Source organism: Petromyzon marinus, chromosome 31 (assembly GCF_048934315.1).
Source record: "Petromyzon marinus isolate PM22_M1 ecotype Great Lakes invasive population chromosome 31, UKy_Petmar_22M1.pri1.0, whole genome shotgun sequence".
NCBI lineage: Eukaryota > Metazoa > Chordata > Hyperoartia > Petromyzontiformes > Petromyzontidae > Petromyzon > Petromyzon marinus.
The window spans coordinates 9,876,938-9,894,048 of record NC_133697.1 but is presented as its reverse complement, the minus strand read 5'-3'; the positions used below and the strand labels follow the sequence as shown (position 1 = coordinate 9,894,048).

Sequence of the window (17,111 nt, the reverse complement as noted above, 5' to 3'; positions counted from 1 at the left end):
CATGTTTTTTGGGGGGGGGCAGAGCTTTGTGACGTAATATTTGAGGGGGGGGGTCTGACTTTTTGTGACGCCGTGTGACGATGGGGGGGGGGGTCAAAAATCGTCAAAAATCGCGTGACGTCATTTATGGACGGCCCCTAACAGTGATTGTATTATGTGAATACACTCACCCCCGCCATATGAACGTGGAATTTCCACCATTAACTCAGGCCTGTAAACAGGCGACGATGCTAATTTTTTGGGCCGGAAATCACGGATTGTCGTTATTGTTGTTGTTGTTTTAATATGGAATTGGCACGGGTCACGTGGCAGCCGGAGCTGATGAAACGAAGTCGCTGTTTGATTCCGGCCCACGGGATGTGGTCCCCCCACCCCCCCCCACCCCCTGAGCTCCACGCTGCATTGCGGTCGTGCTGTGCAACATCTGCAACGAATTTTCGCCTCGACCGAATCCTGTCTTGGCCACCACCGCCCTCACCTGGCGGACAGGTGAGTATTGCAGATCGACGCGACTCGTTCACCGAAGTATAACAATAGGTTTGACCCTTTCTGGCAATGAGAAAAAGGCGTTAGAAGATGTTCAAACACCAGACAGACTGAAACTGTATACTTGTGGTGAACATGCAAACAAAAAAAATACATGCTCTGACAGTATGTGCATTAAATTTTGATTTAAAGCTTTCGTGACTGCAGGGATTCATATTCTTGGTTCTTTCGGTAAAGTCACGTAGAAGGGAAACAATAAAATAATAACAATATAAAACAATATTTAATATTTTTACATAAAACAATATTTTATACTTTTATTATTTTATTGTTTCCCTTCTACGTGACTTTAAAAAGTATAAAACAATATTTTATATTTTTATTATTTTATTGTTTCCCTTCTACGTGACTTTACCGAAAGAACCATGAATAGTATGTGCATTGTCTTTGATACTGATTGGTCCACACCAGAGACAGCTTTCTTCTGAGCCTAGTCTCCAACAGTGTGAGACCAGAGGACGCCAAAAGGCGAACAGCACAAAGACAATGCCACTATGAGGGCATTGAGAGCTCGGGGTGAGCAACTACATCATGGGACCTCTCTTCGTGCTGTTTTATTGCCAGAAAGGGTTAAACCGATTCTTATACTTTGACACTGGCAAGGGAGGTCGTCCCATGTCGTTCACCCAAGGCCACAGTGGGTAGGCAAACCACAATAACTCGAAGAGAAAATTTAATGTATTCGATTAAAAAAAACCTCAATATATCAAGAGCCGCGATGCCACGTGATGAAAACGAGACGGTGGTATTGGTTAGATCGCGTAAGTAGAAATGTGTCGCGACCCTCCACCACCCGACACGGCAAATCAATGAAAAAACATGTGTCACGCTAACAAGACGGTGGTGTTCTTTGGGTCTTTCGGTAAAGTCACGTAGATAGTTCAAAGAAAATAACCAAAAACTCGGACGTTTCGATCGCACCGCAAGCGGTCTTCGTCGCTGCTTATGTTGCGATCGAAACGTCGTAGTTTTTTTAAAATTTTCTTTGAACCGATCTACGTGACTTTACCGAAAGGCCCAAAGAATGTGAATTCCTGCAGTCACGAAAGCTTTAAGACCTAGGCACACGAGCAGGTAGGTAAGCGAGCAAGCTAAGCAGGTAACCAGGTGGGTACTGAGCCTGACAGGCAGGTCAGAGCACGAGGTAGGTAAGAAGGGAGTCAGATGAAGATATAGGAAGGCTTGTGAGTGGGTGTATAGGTGCCTTGTCATCTACGTAGGTTTCGATTTAAAGCTTTCGTGACTGCAGGGATTCATATTCTTGGTTTTTCCGGTAAAGTCTTTCCGACAGCTCTGTTTCTTCTTCGCCTGAGGACGGCTGCTTGCGTTGTGGCCGAAACGTCGTGATAATTGTATTTTATTGTTTTTTTGTGTTTTTTTTATTATTTCCCTTCTTACGTGACTTTACCGAAAGAACCAAGAATATCTACGTAGGTGTGTGGGTAGATAGATATACATATAGGGAGAATGTATCGCAAAGCAGCTATGAAAATACAGTAGGTGTCTAGAGGTAGGTCAGCAAATAGTTGAGCAGGTAAGTTGGCAGAATGCAGGTGAATGGGTAACCTCAAAGGTATGTGGGTGGGCAGGTAGACGAGTGGGTAGCCAGGATGGTACCTCGGCAGGTAGGTAGGCAGGCGGATGAGGGCCGTCCATAATTGACGTCATGCGATTTTGGACGATTTTTGACCCCCCCCCCTTCGTCACACGGCGTCACAAAAAGTCAGACCCCACCTCAAATATGACGTCACAAAGCTCTGCCCCCCCCCCCCCAAATAAAACATGCTTCAAATCGCTTTAAACTATTGTCATTGTAGTGCGTATTTAATGTGGCGCTGTACTCTGATGTTGTAGGAGAAAACATTGAAAAGTATATTGAATTAAGTGGAACGTTTTGTCTACATTTATTTAAAGTTGCGCATTTTGATGTGACGTCACGTTTCTCAACCTCCCCCCCCCCAGGTGCGTGACGTCATTTATTGACGGCCCCTGAGTAGGTAGCTTGGCATGTTGGGTATGCAGGTGGACATGCTGGCACGCAGTTTGGCAAGCAGGTGCATGAGTGGGTAGGCAGCCAGATACTCTATACCGCTTACCCGCTGTCTCTCACACAACTAGGGTTGCCACCTGTACTCTTGTTGAGGCAGCGGCTGCCGCAGGACATCTACGAAGTCTCCTTAGGACATTAAAAGTCCCGGCTTTAGTCGGTTGCGTAATAACATTGACAATTTCAGCACTCCACACGAAGCGTTCACGTCTAGCTCTCTGCTGTTGTGGCGGTAAAATAGCGAGGGCATTCTTCCCACGATTGATATGTCCCGGTTATTGTGAAGTGGCAAGTCTCACACTCACAGCCCGTACCCTCCCCCAGCGCTTGATGGCCTGCTGCTGCTTGGGCCTGTCCAGAGCCACAGACCGGAGTCAAACTGGGGCGACAGAGCCACGGTGGACGAAGCAGAAAGTAAACAGGAGCAAGCCATTCTAGAGCAAACCACGTTGGAGACGTGGCCTGTGCATCACTATGGCGAGAGGAGGAGTCGAACCGGCCCAACTGGAATGATTTTATAGCGACGCTAAAATTGTTTTTATTATTTTTTGTGTTCAATTTAAATTTCAGGCTTTGGCCACAGTTTTATACAAATACGTACGCGGCATTTCTGAAAGGCGGCTGTCACGACAATATTCGGCCGCCGCAGATTTCTAATCACCCAACTGTACCGCTCCGGCACCCGCAGATTTCTATTCAATTGTAATGCTCTGGCACCCGCAGATTGGCACTCCTCGTGGCACGCGCTAAACTTCTAGACACGCATTGTGTTGACACGCATTGTGTGAACTCGCATTGTGTGAACTCCTTGCCTCTTGGGTGGGGAACCTACGAGAGTGAGACACGACCCATTTTCAATGCCCTGGCTGAGGGAAGGAGGTTCTCACCCAAGATTTGACGGTACATGGCCCCGTCCATCGTTGTCCTGTCCCCTTAGCAGAAAACCACCCCCAAAGCATAAAGTTTCCACATGCATGTTTGACGGTGGGGATGGTGTTCTTGGGGTCATAGGCAGCATTCCTCCTCCTCCAAACACGGCGAGTTGTGTTGATGCCAAAGAGCTCCAATTTGGTCTCATCTGACCACAACACTTTCACCCAGTTGTCCTCTGAATCATTCAGATGTTCAGTGGCAAACCTCAGACGGGCATGTATATATGCTTTCTTGAGGAGGGCGACCTTGCGGGCGCTGCAGGATTTCAGTCCTTCACGGCGTAGTGTGTTACCAATTGTTTTCTTGGTGACGATGGTCCCAGCTGCCTTGAGATCATTGACAAGATCCTCCCGTGTAGTTCTGGGCTGATTCCTCACCGTTCTCATGATCATTGCAACTCCACGAGGTGAGATCTTGCATGGAGCCCCAGGCCGAAGGAGATTGACAGTTCTTTTGTTTCTTCCATTTGCGAGTAATTGCATCAACTGTTGTCACCTTCGAACTTGATTAGGTGCCGTCGTGACTGCAGGAATTACTCTTTGTTTTTTTCGGTAAAGTCACGTAGAAATGATAAAAAAATATAATTATATAATAGCATACGACGTTTCGATTGCAACACAAGCAATCATCATCAGGTACAGAATTAACACAGACATCAGGGGACACAGGGAGAGGCGGAGGAGCACACTAAATCAAACAGGGTTTAGCAAAAATTATGAAACTATATAAAGCAACACAGATGGTCGGTTAAATCACAATTAACGCATGGTCTGGTTGATTATGCTATTTCAAAGATTGCTCAATTGTAAGTTAAGTGTGAAATTTAAGATAAGTGATAGAACACAGATCGCAAAGAGACCTATGGTGAGAGACACGCACACAGAGAGACACGCACACAGTTTGTGTCTATTGACGGCCCCTGAGTGGGTAGCTTGGCATGTTGGGTATGCAGGTGGACATGCTGGCACGCAGGTGGACATGCTGGCACGCAGTTTGACAAGCAGGTACATGAGTGGGTAGGCAGCCAGATACTCTATACCGCTTACCCGCTGTCTCTCACACAACTAGGGTTGCCACCTGTACTCTTGTTGAAGCAGCGGCTGTCGCAGGACATCTACGAAGTCTCCTTTGGACATTAAAAGTCCCGGCTTTAGTCGGTTGCGTAGTAACATTGACAATTTCAGCACTCCACACGAAGCGTTCACGTCGAGCTCTATGCTGTTGCGGCGGTAAAATAGCGAGGGCATTCTTCCCACGATTGATATGTCCCGGTTATTGTGAAGTGGCAAGTCTCACACTCACAGCCCGTACCCTCCCCCAGCGCTTGATGGCCTGCTGCTGCTGCTTGGGCCTGTCCAGAGCCACAGACCGGAGTCAAACTGGGGCGACAGAGCCACGGTGGACGAAGCAGAAAGTAAACAGGAGCAAGCCACGTTGGAGACGTGGTGTGTGCATCACTATGGCGAGAGGAGGAGTCGAACCGGCCCAACTGGAATGATTTTATAGCGACGCTTAAATTGTTTTTATTATTTTTTCGTGTTCAATTTAAATTTAAGGCTTTGGCCACAGTTTTATACAAATACGTACGCGGCATTTCTGAAAGGCGGCTTTCACGACAATATTCGGCCGCCGCAGATTTCTAATCACCCAATTGTACCGCTCCGGCACCCGCAGATTTCTAATCAATTGTACCGCTCTGGCACCCGCAGATTTATAATCACCCAATTGCATCGCTCCGGCACCCGCAGATTTCTAATCAATTGTACCGCTCTGGCACCCGCAGATTTCTAATCACCCAACTGTACCGCTCTGGCACCCGCAGATTGGCACTCCTCGTGGCGCGCGCTAAACTTCTAGACACGCGACACGCATTGTGTTGACACGCATTGTGTTGACACGCATTGTGTTGACACGCATTGTGTTGACACGCATTGTGTTGACACGCATTGTGTTGACACGCATTGTGTTGACACGCATTGTGTTGACACGCATTGTGTTGACACGCATTGTGTTGACTCCTTGACTCGTGGGTGGGGAACCTACGAGAGTGAGGCACGACCCATCCCTTCCTGTTTTGATCAATCACTGCCAGCGCATTAGCCGCACTAATCGGGTACTTGAGTGGAATATGTTTTGACCTGGCAAACACACTCTTTATAATTGTATCACGCCCAAACACTGTTGTGATTGGGCGCAATTCCCGATCCACACAAACGTTGACATCACGGCGTTAACGCTCCGCTGTCACCCGGCCTGACCACCTGAATGTGAGATTGTAGTTGTTGCTCTGCAGCTTCCATCAGCAGCCGCACGCAAGAAGTCGAAGACCGTCGTCATCACAGCACGGGCCTCTCTCACTGACAGAAGCGACTGAGATGTGTGGTTGTCGCCTGTCACCGACTCAATTGACTCGCGCACGCTCGTTTTATAAGATGCGTTCCTTGCAGTTGCGCATTCAAAACACAGGCTGGCCGCTCAGTGGCGTAGCGTGGTTTAGCAATGAGGGGGGGGGGGCGGTTGGCACAAAGCATAGACATGGGGGGGGGGCCCTTTACAATTTCCACGTAGCCCGGCGTCTGGGGCACTCCGGCCGTGGGCCCCCGGTGCAGTTGCACCGCCTGCACACTTGATGGCCCACGCCACTCCGAGCGCTCCGATTGTGACCCGCAGCAGTAGGAGAACAGACTCGCGTTGCCTCGATCTGACCTTTCAGCGATTGTTCAGGTGCGGCCTCCATTCCTTAATATCTTAATACATCACGCCTCTGATTTATCACGGCTGTCTACGTACGGTGCGAAAGAAGTTCAACATACGTCCGTCACCAGACTCGAGCTCTCATCAGCTTGCGACTCCAATGGCATGTCTCAGCGAGTGAGCTGTTACGCGCAAATAAAAGTCCACGAAAGATTCGAGTTTGCGCTTTACGCCCATCCCGGCATCAAGCAGACTTCGTTTGTAAGCCGCAACGCTTAATGTTTGTGCCGTACAGACTGAAAGGGCCCCATTCTCACCGCGAAGGGACCTGCGGTACGAATGATGCCTTGGCGTACAACCTTTTCCATGACTGAAATGAGATTATCGTACAACCACTAGAGAGCAGTACACACTGCAATTTCAGCCCCCCTCCCCGGCCCCCCGTCCAACAAACGGGGTGAATCTTTGTTTCGAAACTACAGTTTGCTTAAATCGTAATAAATGTTTCACCTCCCCCATCTGTGAATAAGTCGTAACATTTACTTGAGTATTTCTTCACAGCTGCCGGGCGGTGGAGGGCCGAAGCCTTTTAAGGCTGAACGCCGCTTGTAGAGGGCCGACCATAAATGACGTCACGCGATTTTGGACGATTTTTGAACCCCCCTCGTCACACGGCGTCACAAAAAGTCAGACCCCCCCTCAAATATGACGTCACAAAGCTCTGCACCCCCCCAAAAATAAAACATGTTTCAAACCGCTTTAAACTATTGTCATTGTAGTGCGTATTTAATGTGGCGCTGCACTCTGATGTTGTAGGAGAAAACATTGATTGAAAAGTCTATTCAATTAAGTAGAACGTGTTGTCTATAATTATTTAAACTTGTGCATTTTGATGTGACGTCACATTTCTCAAACACCCCCCCCCCCCTCGTCACACATCGTCACAAATGTCTGACCCCCCCCCCGCCCCTAGGTGCGTGACGTCATTTATGGACGGCCCCTAGGCAGAAACGTACCCCATAGAAGGGTCAAAAGGTGACCGTGCCGTGAAGGGGGAAGGGTATCAGGCGTAATGTCACTCGTGCAATGCAGAGGGTTGGTAGAAAAAAAAAAATTCACTCTGACTCCGCACCTCCCAAGTCACGCTTTAACTCTGCGGTCCATCCGCTGCATTGTGGCGAGATGTTAACTACCTCGCCTGGTATACGGGAGGTCGTGGGCTCGATCCCGACCCTGACGCCGTGGTCGTGTGGCTTTTTCTCTGGTCCCAACAGTTTTTCCCTCCACCAGTTTTTTTTCCCCTCCCTAAGCGCACTTAAAAAAATGCGTTTTTGAGTACATGGCTGCTATACATTTCCACGTGATAAGCCACTTCGTTGAGCTATCATTTGTGGCCAGGTTGCTTCTGAAAAAAGAGCCGTTATAGCTCAGGTGGCCTTACCTGGTAAAATGTAATAAAAAAATTGCATCAAGGACCAATGAATAATTTCAGTTCCGTTTCAGTTCTGACAACATCTGGGCCATCACTGCCGCTCAGCCTCAGCCTCTGTCAACAGAGCGGGGATTGTGGGAGAGGGGGGCGGCTTCCCCTCCGGTAGGGAGCTCCCTTCGGAGGAGCTGGCCGTCACTACGCCCTCCGCCCCCCGAGATTCTGGCGGCGGCATTGGCACCACCGCCGCCACCGCGGGCGCTGGCAGATCAGCGACCTGTGCCGCCGCAATCCACTCGGCCGTCGCCACCGGCGCAGGCGACCCAACGTGCTCGTTCAGCCGTGCCGGCTTGGGCGGAGGAACCGAGGAGGTGGCGGCGGCGGCCGCCTTGGCGGGAAGCGAGTCTGTATAGTCATTGCCCCTTTCGTCGACGGCAGCGGCGTCGTCGTCGTCTCCGCGACCGTCGTTGCCGCTGGCGCTGCCGCAGTAAGTGCCGACGGCAGCCCCGGAGCGGCTGTCACCGCCGCCGTCGTCCCTGCCGTCGTCGCCGCCGCCGTCGACGCCGCCGCTGGGCTGCGGAGCGTCACGGTGGGACGGCACGTTGCCGTACAGGGCGTCCTCGCGCCGCGACAGGGGCGGCAGCTCGGCCAGCAGCTCCTCCAGCCGCTCGCGCAGCGCGGGGAACGCGGGGCGGGAGCGGGCCTTCAGGCTCCAGCAGTCGCTCATGATGGCGAACCTGCGGAGGTATGTAAAGGGTAAAGGCGCGGCCCCAAAATTGCTCGCCGCGCGCGACTGCTGGCTGATGGGCCTCCACTGCAGGAAGGCCTTGAGAGCGACCTCTCGAGGGTACGTGGACTGCGCTTCCACGCTGACTACACGTTTTCGAAAAGAGGCGAGAGTACTCACACTTTACCCCACCACACGCAACCTCGACTAACCGTGGTATACCCGCTTAGACAGAGGTGGCAGAATTCGAGAAACTTTTCCATTGCTTCCGTCTGTCGCTCCGGGATATTGAACCGCTCGGTGTGCTGCTAATCATTACACCGTAATTACACACAATTAACTATCGATTGTGGAAGGGGGTTGGATGGGAGCGGGTGGGGGGGGGTGGGCAGTGGTGGTAAATTACAAAATGTTATCGTAAGAAAGGGAAGGGAAGAGGAAACAAAAAGAGGGACGATCCTCTGGGCAAAGGAAGTGAAGCACACGGCTGAGGATGTTGTTTTGAATACGCAACTGCATGGAACGCGTGTTATAAAACGTGTGGCGTGAGTCGAATTGATTGGTGAGAGGCGACACATGAACACACACGCGCACAAATCTCAGCCACTTCTGTCAGTGAAAGAGGCCCGTTCTTCTTCATTCGTATTGGCGGCGTCTGTCGCTGTGATGTCTCCTTCGTAGCCAACCGTGCTAAGCGGAGGTGCGGCGGATGGACCAACAAACTAAACACAAACAGCAGTTGAAAAGAAACGGGTTTTAAACCCTAGATGATGTCAACGTGCAGAGCTGCAATGGCTTCCTAACACCGGAGTGCTGTTCATTGATAGAGTGTGTGCGGAGTTGGGGGGGGGGGCGCTCACAGCTCGTCCAGGCATTCCGGCGGCTGCTTGAGCCGCTTGCCGGTCACCAAGAACTCGAACATCTCGTGGTTTGCCACGCCGGGGTACGGCGCCTGTCCCCTCGTCACGATCTCCCACATGGTCACGCCAAACGCCCACTGTCGCAAAACGACGAGACGACGATTAGAGAGCACCTACGGTTGGCGACTGGCGCGTCCCGCTACCGCCCTCACCACGTCGCTCACCACGTCGCTCTTGGCCGTGTAGAGGCGGTCGGCCATGCACTCGGGCGCGAGCCACTTGACGGGCATCCGGGAGATCTGGCCCTGGCGATAGTAGTCGCCGCTGTAGATCTTCTTGGTGAGGCCGAAGTCGGCGACGCACACGGTCAGGTCCTCGTGTAGCCTACGGGGGAGTGCAGGGGAGTTGGGGTGGACGGGGCAGTGGCCGAGACCGGCGGTGCTCGGCATGAAGCGACAAACTATATATATATTTTCCCTTTTTTACGAAACGATTGCCGATGCACGATATGGCCACGATGCCCGGTGAAGTGAAGTTGTGCGCCGGGCCTGGACTCACATGCAGTTCCGGGCGGCCAGGTCTCGGTGGACGAAGTTGTTGGCGGAGAGGTACTCCATCCCTCGTGAGATGTCCACCATGAACCGTAGCAGGGTCTGCAGAGGCATGTACTGTTCCGCACGCGCATGCACGCACACGGGCACACAAAGGCAAATATCACCCACATAGCCTATAGCGAGACGTTTGGAGCGAGTGCTGGTAGCGAGCACCTTTTAAGTTTAGGGTGGGTGGCCAGCAACACGTCTCCCCAATGCTGATGTTTATACACCGCAGAAGGTACCAAATTTATGGCTGAGTGCAACCTAGGGAGGCCTTGGACCGATTCAAACATTTGTCACCGATGTTGGCTGTAGCGGGATTCGAACTCGGGTCGCCGGAGTTTGTAGCACAGCAATGCGCTAACCACTACACGCAAATCCACCAAGTGTTCGCGCACACGCATGATCTCTCAGTCCATTACCATGGCCAATATGATTTCCACACGAACATAGTCATTATCAAACATCCCTTCAGGTGACCGCTGGTCCACACAGGGGCGAGGGCAGCACCCTCCCACATGTGACGAGGCTCGTCGCACGACAGCCAAACCTATGCTTGAAATCACAGAGTGGGAATTTAGCCAAATGAAGTGCAGAACCAAATGTAATGCTTTTTTGTTGTGTGTGCAGTTATTGGTGAACGGGCTGAGATGCCATCGACTCACTACAGTCGAGGACCCCCATTATCTATGTATGTTAAACTTCTTTCGCACCGTACGTAGCTTTAATCACATGTACCTGCCTTGATTCGAACCCAGGCACTCCGACCTCCGAGCCGGCTGGCCACCGCGCAATTGTTTTTTTCAATATTTTTCATTTTTATAATGTTTTTTGTTTGTTTATTATCAATGGCGGCTTTTAACTGCGGCGTTACCACGGGCGTGCGCGTGAAGCGCGTGCGCTTGAGGAAGCTGTGCAGGTCCCCGTGTCTCATGAAGGGCAGCACGGCCATGGGACGGGGCAGCCGCTGGCCGGGGCACACATCCAGGCAGACGCCTGCGGGGGGGGGGGGGGGTGTGAGACCCACAAAGTTGTTGAAAATGCTCTGCGAGTTTGCCCGTTCAAAACGCGTGATTTTGCAGCATTTGTTTTTCCACACAGAGGTGTGGGAGGTGGGACTGGGGGCACGTGGTCGCTACCGTTTCCTAGGCAACAAGATGTCAAGCTGCACCTATACAAGCCTTGTATGCATCTTTTTTTTCTATTCAAAACGGTAAGATAATAGAATGATTTAGATGGCAGGGGAGTTCAAAGGCTCAGGAATGAGAGACCGTGATAGAGGGGTTTATAGGGGTCCATGAAAGGGCTATGGGGGAGGGACGGGAAGGTGTGGAGGGGTGGGGGGAAGAGAACGGGCAATGGAGAAGAGGGTGAGACTTCAAGAGATGCACGTGCATCTCTGCGCGTGCCCATTTGGATGCAGTGTACGAGCGTTGTCGTTGTGAGCGTCGCGCATGTTTCGCGGGTCACGCGACCCCGGCTCGCGCGCGAAGATATCAAGATGAGGATTGAGTGAGGGCGGCTCTACTTTCTGCCGCCCTTCGTAAAACAAATCGTTGCTGTGGGTCGACCCCCAGCCCATCATCCCTCCCTCTCGGGTCGTTTAAGCGGGTTACCGCTCTGTGGGACATTTTCTCCAGTGGTTGTCCTATGGAGAACACTCTGCCTCCTCCGCCATAGGAATGTGGAATTCCAAATCTTAACTTGTAAACCTTAAAAATGAAAGCATGCACCAAAAAAAGAAAAACGGCGCGGCTAAAAAAAAAAGTCTTACAGTGGAATTTTTTTCTTTTGTAACGCAAAATCTCTTAACACACAGTGGAGGTGAGCCCGAGTGCAAAAGTCACATTCGCTGATTTCCACACATTGTCCGGCGCATTTCATTCCAGGAACCGGTTGGAAGGGAAGGGTCACCCCAACGATCTGCCCTGCCCCTGTGTGTAGATGCTATCAGTTAAAACCCGTTTTCTAATAATTGGCAACATACCTCACCCGCTAGCCTTGAGGCACAGCCTGCACGAGCTCCTGTTTTTCATTAAAAAAAAAACAACACGCTGAGGCCTGTCGCCGCGCCTCACTCGTGCGTTGTTCGGGCTTGCGCCCGCTCCCCCATCATCATTTTTTTCCTGCACGTCACCTCCCGCGCGGCGACGTGCCGTCTCCGCCGAGGCGACCGGAGCAAAGGAAGGGGGGAGGCCTCGGAGAGAATTTACTCACTCGGCGGGGAGGAGTAGGAGGAGGCTGCGGGCCGAACGCGGTGTTCAGAAATAACACGAGCATCAACGCTGGTGTGCAACGAGCGAGGAGGAGGGAAAAAAATATAAACTGGCCCACGGTGGTAGCTCGAGCGAAGGTTGCCGAGTTCACATCCTAGTTAGGGGTTGATTCAGCCCATCGTCCCTCCTTCGGGGTTGATGAGTGAGCCGCCACTCTGTGTGGCGGGAGTTCACGGCGGTTGTCACATGGATAGATTCAACCACCATTGATGGAATGAGGACTTCTCCACCACTGGCTCAGGGCTGCCAAGAGGAGATAACCACTGACTTAATGCTCATTTGAGCAGGAAGTCGCTGCGTTGCACCTTCAACTGTGCTCGAGACGCCTCCCCTTCTTCGTGCGGCAGTGCCTACGCACGTCCGTACAATAATCCAACAGTGTGCAGGCAGCAGTGAGGGTTGATGGATCATCGCACACACAGATGTTGTGAAACTCCCTTCCACCCCGTGGGCGTGTGCGTCCAGGAGGTGCCATACCCTGGCTCGCCAGGAGAAGGCAAGGGAACCAATCACCGTGGGGATAGAGTGTTGCCCCCTCGCACGTATGTGGGGTTTTTTCTCCAGGTGCTCCAGTTTCCTCCCACACATCGTTGATTGGCAGAAAACATCTCAAGACAAGAACCCAATGTGGCGGGACCCTTCTGGAAAGAGGTGTTGTAAGTCTCAGTGTGGCATTCCTGGATAAGTAATCAATTATCATGCTTATAAATTATTAATGATTGTGCAATAAATTTCAGATCACGTATGAATAACTTGAATGAAGCGAGTGTAATACTAAATTTATGAAAATAATGTAATTAAAGTATTAATAATTTCATTAATATTTTTCATTATAAAAATAAAATTGCATATTTTTTATTTATATAGATGCGTATTAACAATTTATTTCAGTAATAATATAATTAATAACATATATCTTTTTTTATGCACTCTTATTATTTGCCCCATTATCCGTGCAGTGGTTACAAGACAGAGTGCATTGGAAGTGTGGACGATCAACAGGTTGTGTGCTCTAACGGCAGCATATTCGTTTGGGGGGGGGGGCGGGTCTATTTAGAGAGAGGGGAAGGGAGAGAGAGAGAAAAAAGGGGGGGGGGACGAGGGGGGCAGGGTTCAGGTGTGCGATTAACTTTTTTGTCCGATGATAATCGTATGAGAGGATATCAAGGTCAGGATCGCGTGACGATGGGTCTAAAGCCGGGAGGAAAACCATAAGGCAGGGTGAGGGAAGTCTTCCCAATGGAGCTTCGCTCGCCGCTCTCAACTCACCGAGGAGGCGGATGACGTTGGGATGGTCGAAGTCCTTCATCGCCAGCACTTCATTCAGGAACGACTCGATGTCACTTGAAGTGCAAACCTCTACTGCAGGCAGAGGAACAAGATTAAATGAAGCCCCGCACTCACTGTCGCACGCACCCACCCACCCACCCGCTCATTGACGCACGCACTTTCACTCGCTCACTCACGCACACATTCGCTCACTCGCTCACACACTCATTCCCTCGCACACTCATTCACTCACTCGCTCATGCGCTCATTCCCTCGCTCAGAGCACACTCAACCACAATCAATCTCGCTAAACACACATTCAGTCGCACGCTCGCCAACTCATTCGCTCGCTCACACGTTTTCTCACGTGCGGCCTTGCTCACTCGCTCACCTTACGCACACGTAACTCACATCATGCTCGCTCACCCTCTCATTCGCTCACGCACTCCCTTACCAGAGACAGACTGTCTATCTCCGTGACATTTTGATGTCTTCGGAAGTTAACTGCTTTCTGATGAAAGACGGCTGGCTGAAGAGTTGCGATCTTCTAATCCAGATTTTGACAAAAGCTCGGGGACAATCTTTCTGAAATGGGGTCGTTTGGCAGCCTTAGCTCTGAGCGACCACCGCCTGGAAGCACAGTGCCTCCACCATTTCCGCTCTAAACCAAACCCAGATGTATATCTGTCAGTCAGCCTATAAGATCTGTTTTCAAAACCGTTCAACTCTCACAGTTCAAATCAATTGCCGGCACCAGAACACGGATGGCCGAATCCCGGGAATGGCCCCTGGGTCAAATCCCGGGGTCAACGTAGCGTCGGGGTCAAAGCCGCAGCAGGTGCTCGGGAACCTTCGGGGAGTCGTTCCGTGTTCACCTTTCATGGTTTTGACGGCGACTTCAACCTTGGTGCCATCGTCCTTCTTCAGCCGCCCCTCGAGCACACAGCCGAACTCGCCTGGGCACACGGGGTCGGCACGTCACCCAAATTATCGCGACGTTACGGCGCACGGACACAAAGGCAGAGCGGGTCGCCCTGTTTTGCTTTGGAGCATCGGATGGGGAAACATTGGGCTTCACCGACGGCCAAAAATAGGACTCTCAAAATACCTATGGTGGTCACACGTTAGCAGGCAAACCTGGGTCCCTCTTGTCGCTGCAACAGCGCCCCATTTGCGGTGAATTTGCTTCCGTCCGTCTGTTCAGCAGAAGACGATCGGCCTGACGGAGCACGTCCCTCCTCCATCGCCGTCCGCCTGCCTACAACAATCTCACGGCTGCGTTCACCACCAATTCCCCCCTCCCCCACCCCGTTCTCCATCACTCTTCACTCTGTCAATCCAATGCATTCCCTGCCTCTACTCCTCAATCCACGCAGTCCACGTGTGGCTTTACCTCGTTATTCACGACACTTGCTACCCCGTGATTTTGGCTAGCTGCGAATTGCATCTGGAACTCTGCACGACTGCTGCGTCATGAGAGAGAGAGCCAGCGAGAAAGAAAATAAAGTGATGAGATGAAGGTAAATTCATTTATAAACTATTATTCAACACTTTAATATTTATTTGTTTTTTTATTTTATGTTCATAACTAATTTAAATAGTTTTGTTATCAAGATAATTTTCATGTATTTGATAGCGCATCTATATATCCATTTAAGGTAATTAATTAACAAGATCGGTTTTCGTGGGCCAATAACATAATCCGTGAAATTTGCGATTCACTGTACGCGATGCCATCGCGAATAACGATGGCATCGCGTACAGTGTTCTGCCGTGCATCACCACACATCTGGAATCAGGTCTAGAACCGTTCTTGTCCCGACCACCGCAATCTCCTTCCCTGGCTACTTTCTTGACTCCCTCGTTGTTGTCTTGTGTCTTCACTTCTTGTTTTCTGAAGCCTCGAAACTCCCCAACATTTCCCCCTCTTCCAACCCAGTTCCGCAGTCTGAATATTTCGTCCATCTACTTTGCTCACGACTCCCAACCTAGCCGTGCCCACCTCCGATTAACACGGTTATCCAACGTACGGTGCCAGAGAAGTGCAACATACATCCGTACGCACGAGGGTATCGGGGGCACGCTCATGGCCAGGGTTGACATTTTTTTCGAATTTAGTAAAACAAAAAAAAAACTCAATATTTCAAGAGCCGCCAATGCGCGTGAAGACGAGACCGGCGGTCCACGATTAATAACGTGACGGAGCGGTCCCTGAAGAGCCGCGGGTTGCCGACCCCTGACCCGTGGCGCGCGCGAGGCTCTCGTGTCCCCGCCCGTACCTTCTCCCAGCACGCTGCCCAGGTGGAGGCAGGGCCTCTTGAGCAGCACGCCACTCAGCTTCTGAGACAGCGCTTCGCTCAGCCCGCATCGCTCCACTGCAGGCACAACGACAAAGATCGAGTTGTAGCCTACACAGTCTGTTGGGCCACTCACAGATATACACAAAGATCTTTGATAGACTTTTGGACCAAATGCTGTTAGTCAGCACATATGAAGGCCGGTAACAGCACACGCGGGGGTGGGTGGCAAGTATGACACACCACACAAGGGAATAATTTGAGGCTGAGTCGACCTAGAAGAGACCAAGTAGCGGGTTCAGATAATCGTCATTGGTGTTGGCCGTGAGCGGGAATCGAACCCAGGTCGCCGGGTTCGTAGCGCAGCGCGCTAACCACTACACGGAATACACACACACACAGGCATCAGTGAGCACACAGTTTGGCTTGCTCATCATATCTGGAAGGACTGGACAGACCGGGGCATTTGTTGTGCCAGGTAAAGCAATTCGGCAAGCTTCAAATTTGTGTCATTAAAATTCCATTGCGTGGGAGGGGGGTGTTTAAAAACCAAAAAAACCTCCCCACTGCAGCGGGGTTCCTTCCTCAAAACATTTTATTTGTTACTCATCCGCCAACAAAATATATTCACTGCGCATGTCCTCATTGCAACACCCCGTGACCCCCCCCCCCCCCCCCGCTGGGGCAAAAATAAACGTTCCTACACGCCTGGTTTGCGAGCCACCTCGTAATGGCATCTACTGTGGCTGGCACGGCACGGGGTGGTGAGAGCAAGTGAGCGGCCACCTCGGTGGGGAACGTTTTTGACCACCACGGCGCGCCTTGCCAGATCGGCACTTCATTCGGTAAAGTTGTTGCTGGGGGGCGGGGGGGGGGGGCACCATAGCAGGGATTTACTGCTGAAGAGGAGAGTGAACTTGGGTGGGGGGGGGGGGGGCAAAGGGGCATTTGGTAGAGCAGACAAAGATCCCCCGTATAGCCTTAACAGACTGTTGGGGCAAGTGCTGTTAGCGAATAGCACCTATGAAGGCTGGCACTGTGGCACACGAGGAGGTGGGCGGCCAGCACCACCACGACCGGCCACCTTTGTCTCCCGAGTGGCGATGTTTACACATTGCACCAGGTACTCATTTGAGGTTGAGTCGACCTCGGGGAGGCCCAGTACCAGTTCATTTAATCGTCACTCGTGTTGGCCGTGAGCGGGAATCCGGATCTGAAGCGCAGCGCACTAACCGCTACACCACCGCTTCTCTCAAATAAACGCAAAACACACACACACACACGCGCACATACATACGTACACACGCGCAATGCGCACGTACGTGTGAGCTCGGGGTTGCAGCGCCGGTAGCTCCGAATCTCCGGGATCTCCATGAGCGGCTCCCCCAGGTCCGCAGCTGCGGTGCCGAGCTCCGACCTGCTCCCACTGCACGGGCA

At 51.5% G+C, this 17,111-nt stretch overlaps 1 protein-coding gene across 2 annotated transcripts in view; it reads right to left on the bottom strand.

Moving 5' to 3' along the window:
- Positions 1-1,206: 1,206 nt before the first annotated feature.
- LOC116947801 (tyrosine-protein kinase receptor TYRO3-like) overlaps positions 1,207-17,111 on the bottom strand; it is a 30,635-nt gene continuing 14,730 nt past the window's right edge. Inside the window, exons 9-17 of one of the 2 annotated variants that reach the window (XM_032963959.2) lie at positions 16,997-17,100; positions 15,657-15,752; positions 14,253-14,333; positions 13,378-13,470; positions 10,707-10,828; positions 9,795-9,904; positions 9,461-9,620; positions 9,237-9,373; positions 1,207-8,386 (exon numbers count right to left, since the gene is read on the bottom strand). In XM_032963959.2, coding sequence (XP_032819850.2) covers positions 7,744-8,386; positions 9,237-9,373; positions 9,461-9,620; positions 9,795-9,904; positions 10,707-10,828; positions 13,378-13,470; positions 14,253-14,333; positions 15,657-15,752; positions 16,997-17,100 — 1,546 coding nt within the window. In that variant the 3' untranslated portion in view covers positions 1,207-7,743. The remainder of the gene's footprint in view (positions 8,387-9,236; positions 9,374-9,460; positions 9,621-9,794; positions 9,905-10,706; positions 10,829-13,377; positions 13,471-14,252; positions 14,334-15,656; positions 15,753-16,996; positions 17,101-17,111) is intronic. The other variant, XM_032963960.2, reaches the window with a different exon arrangement.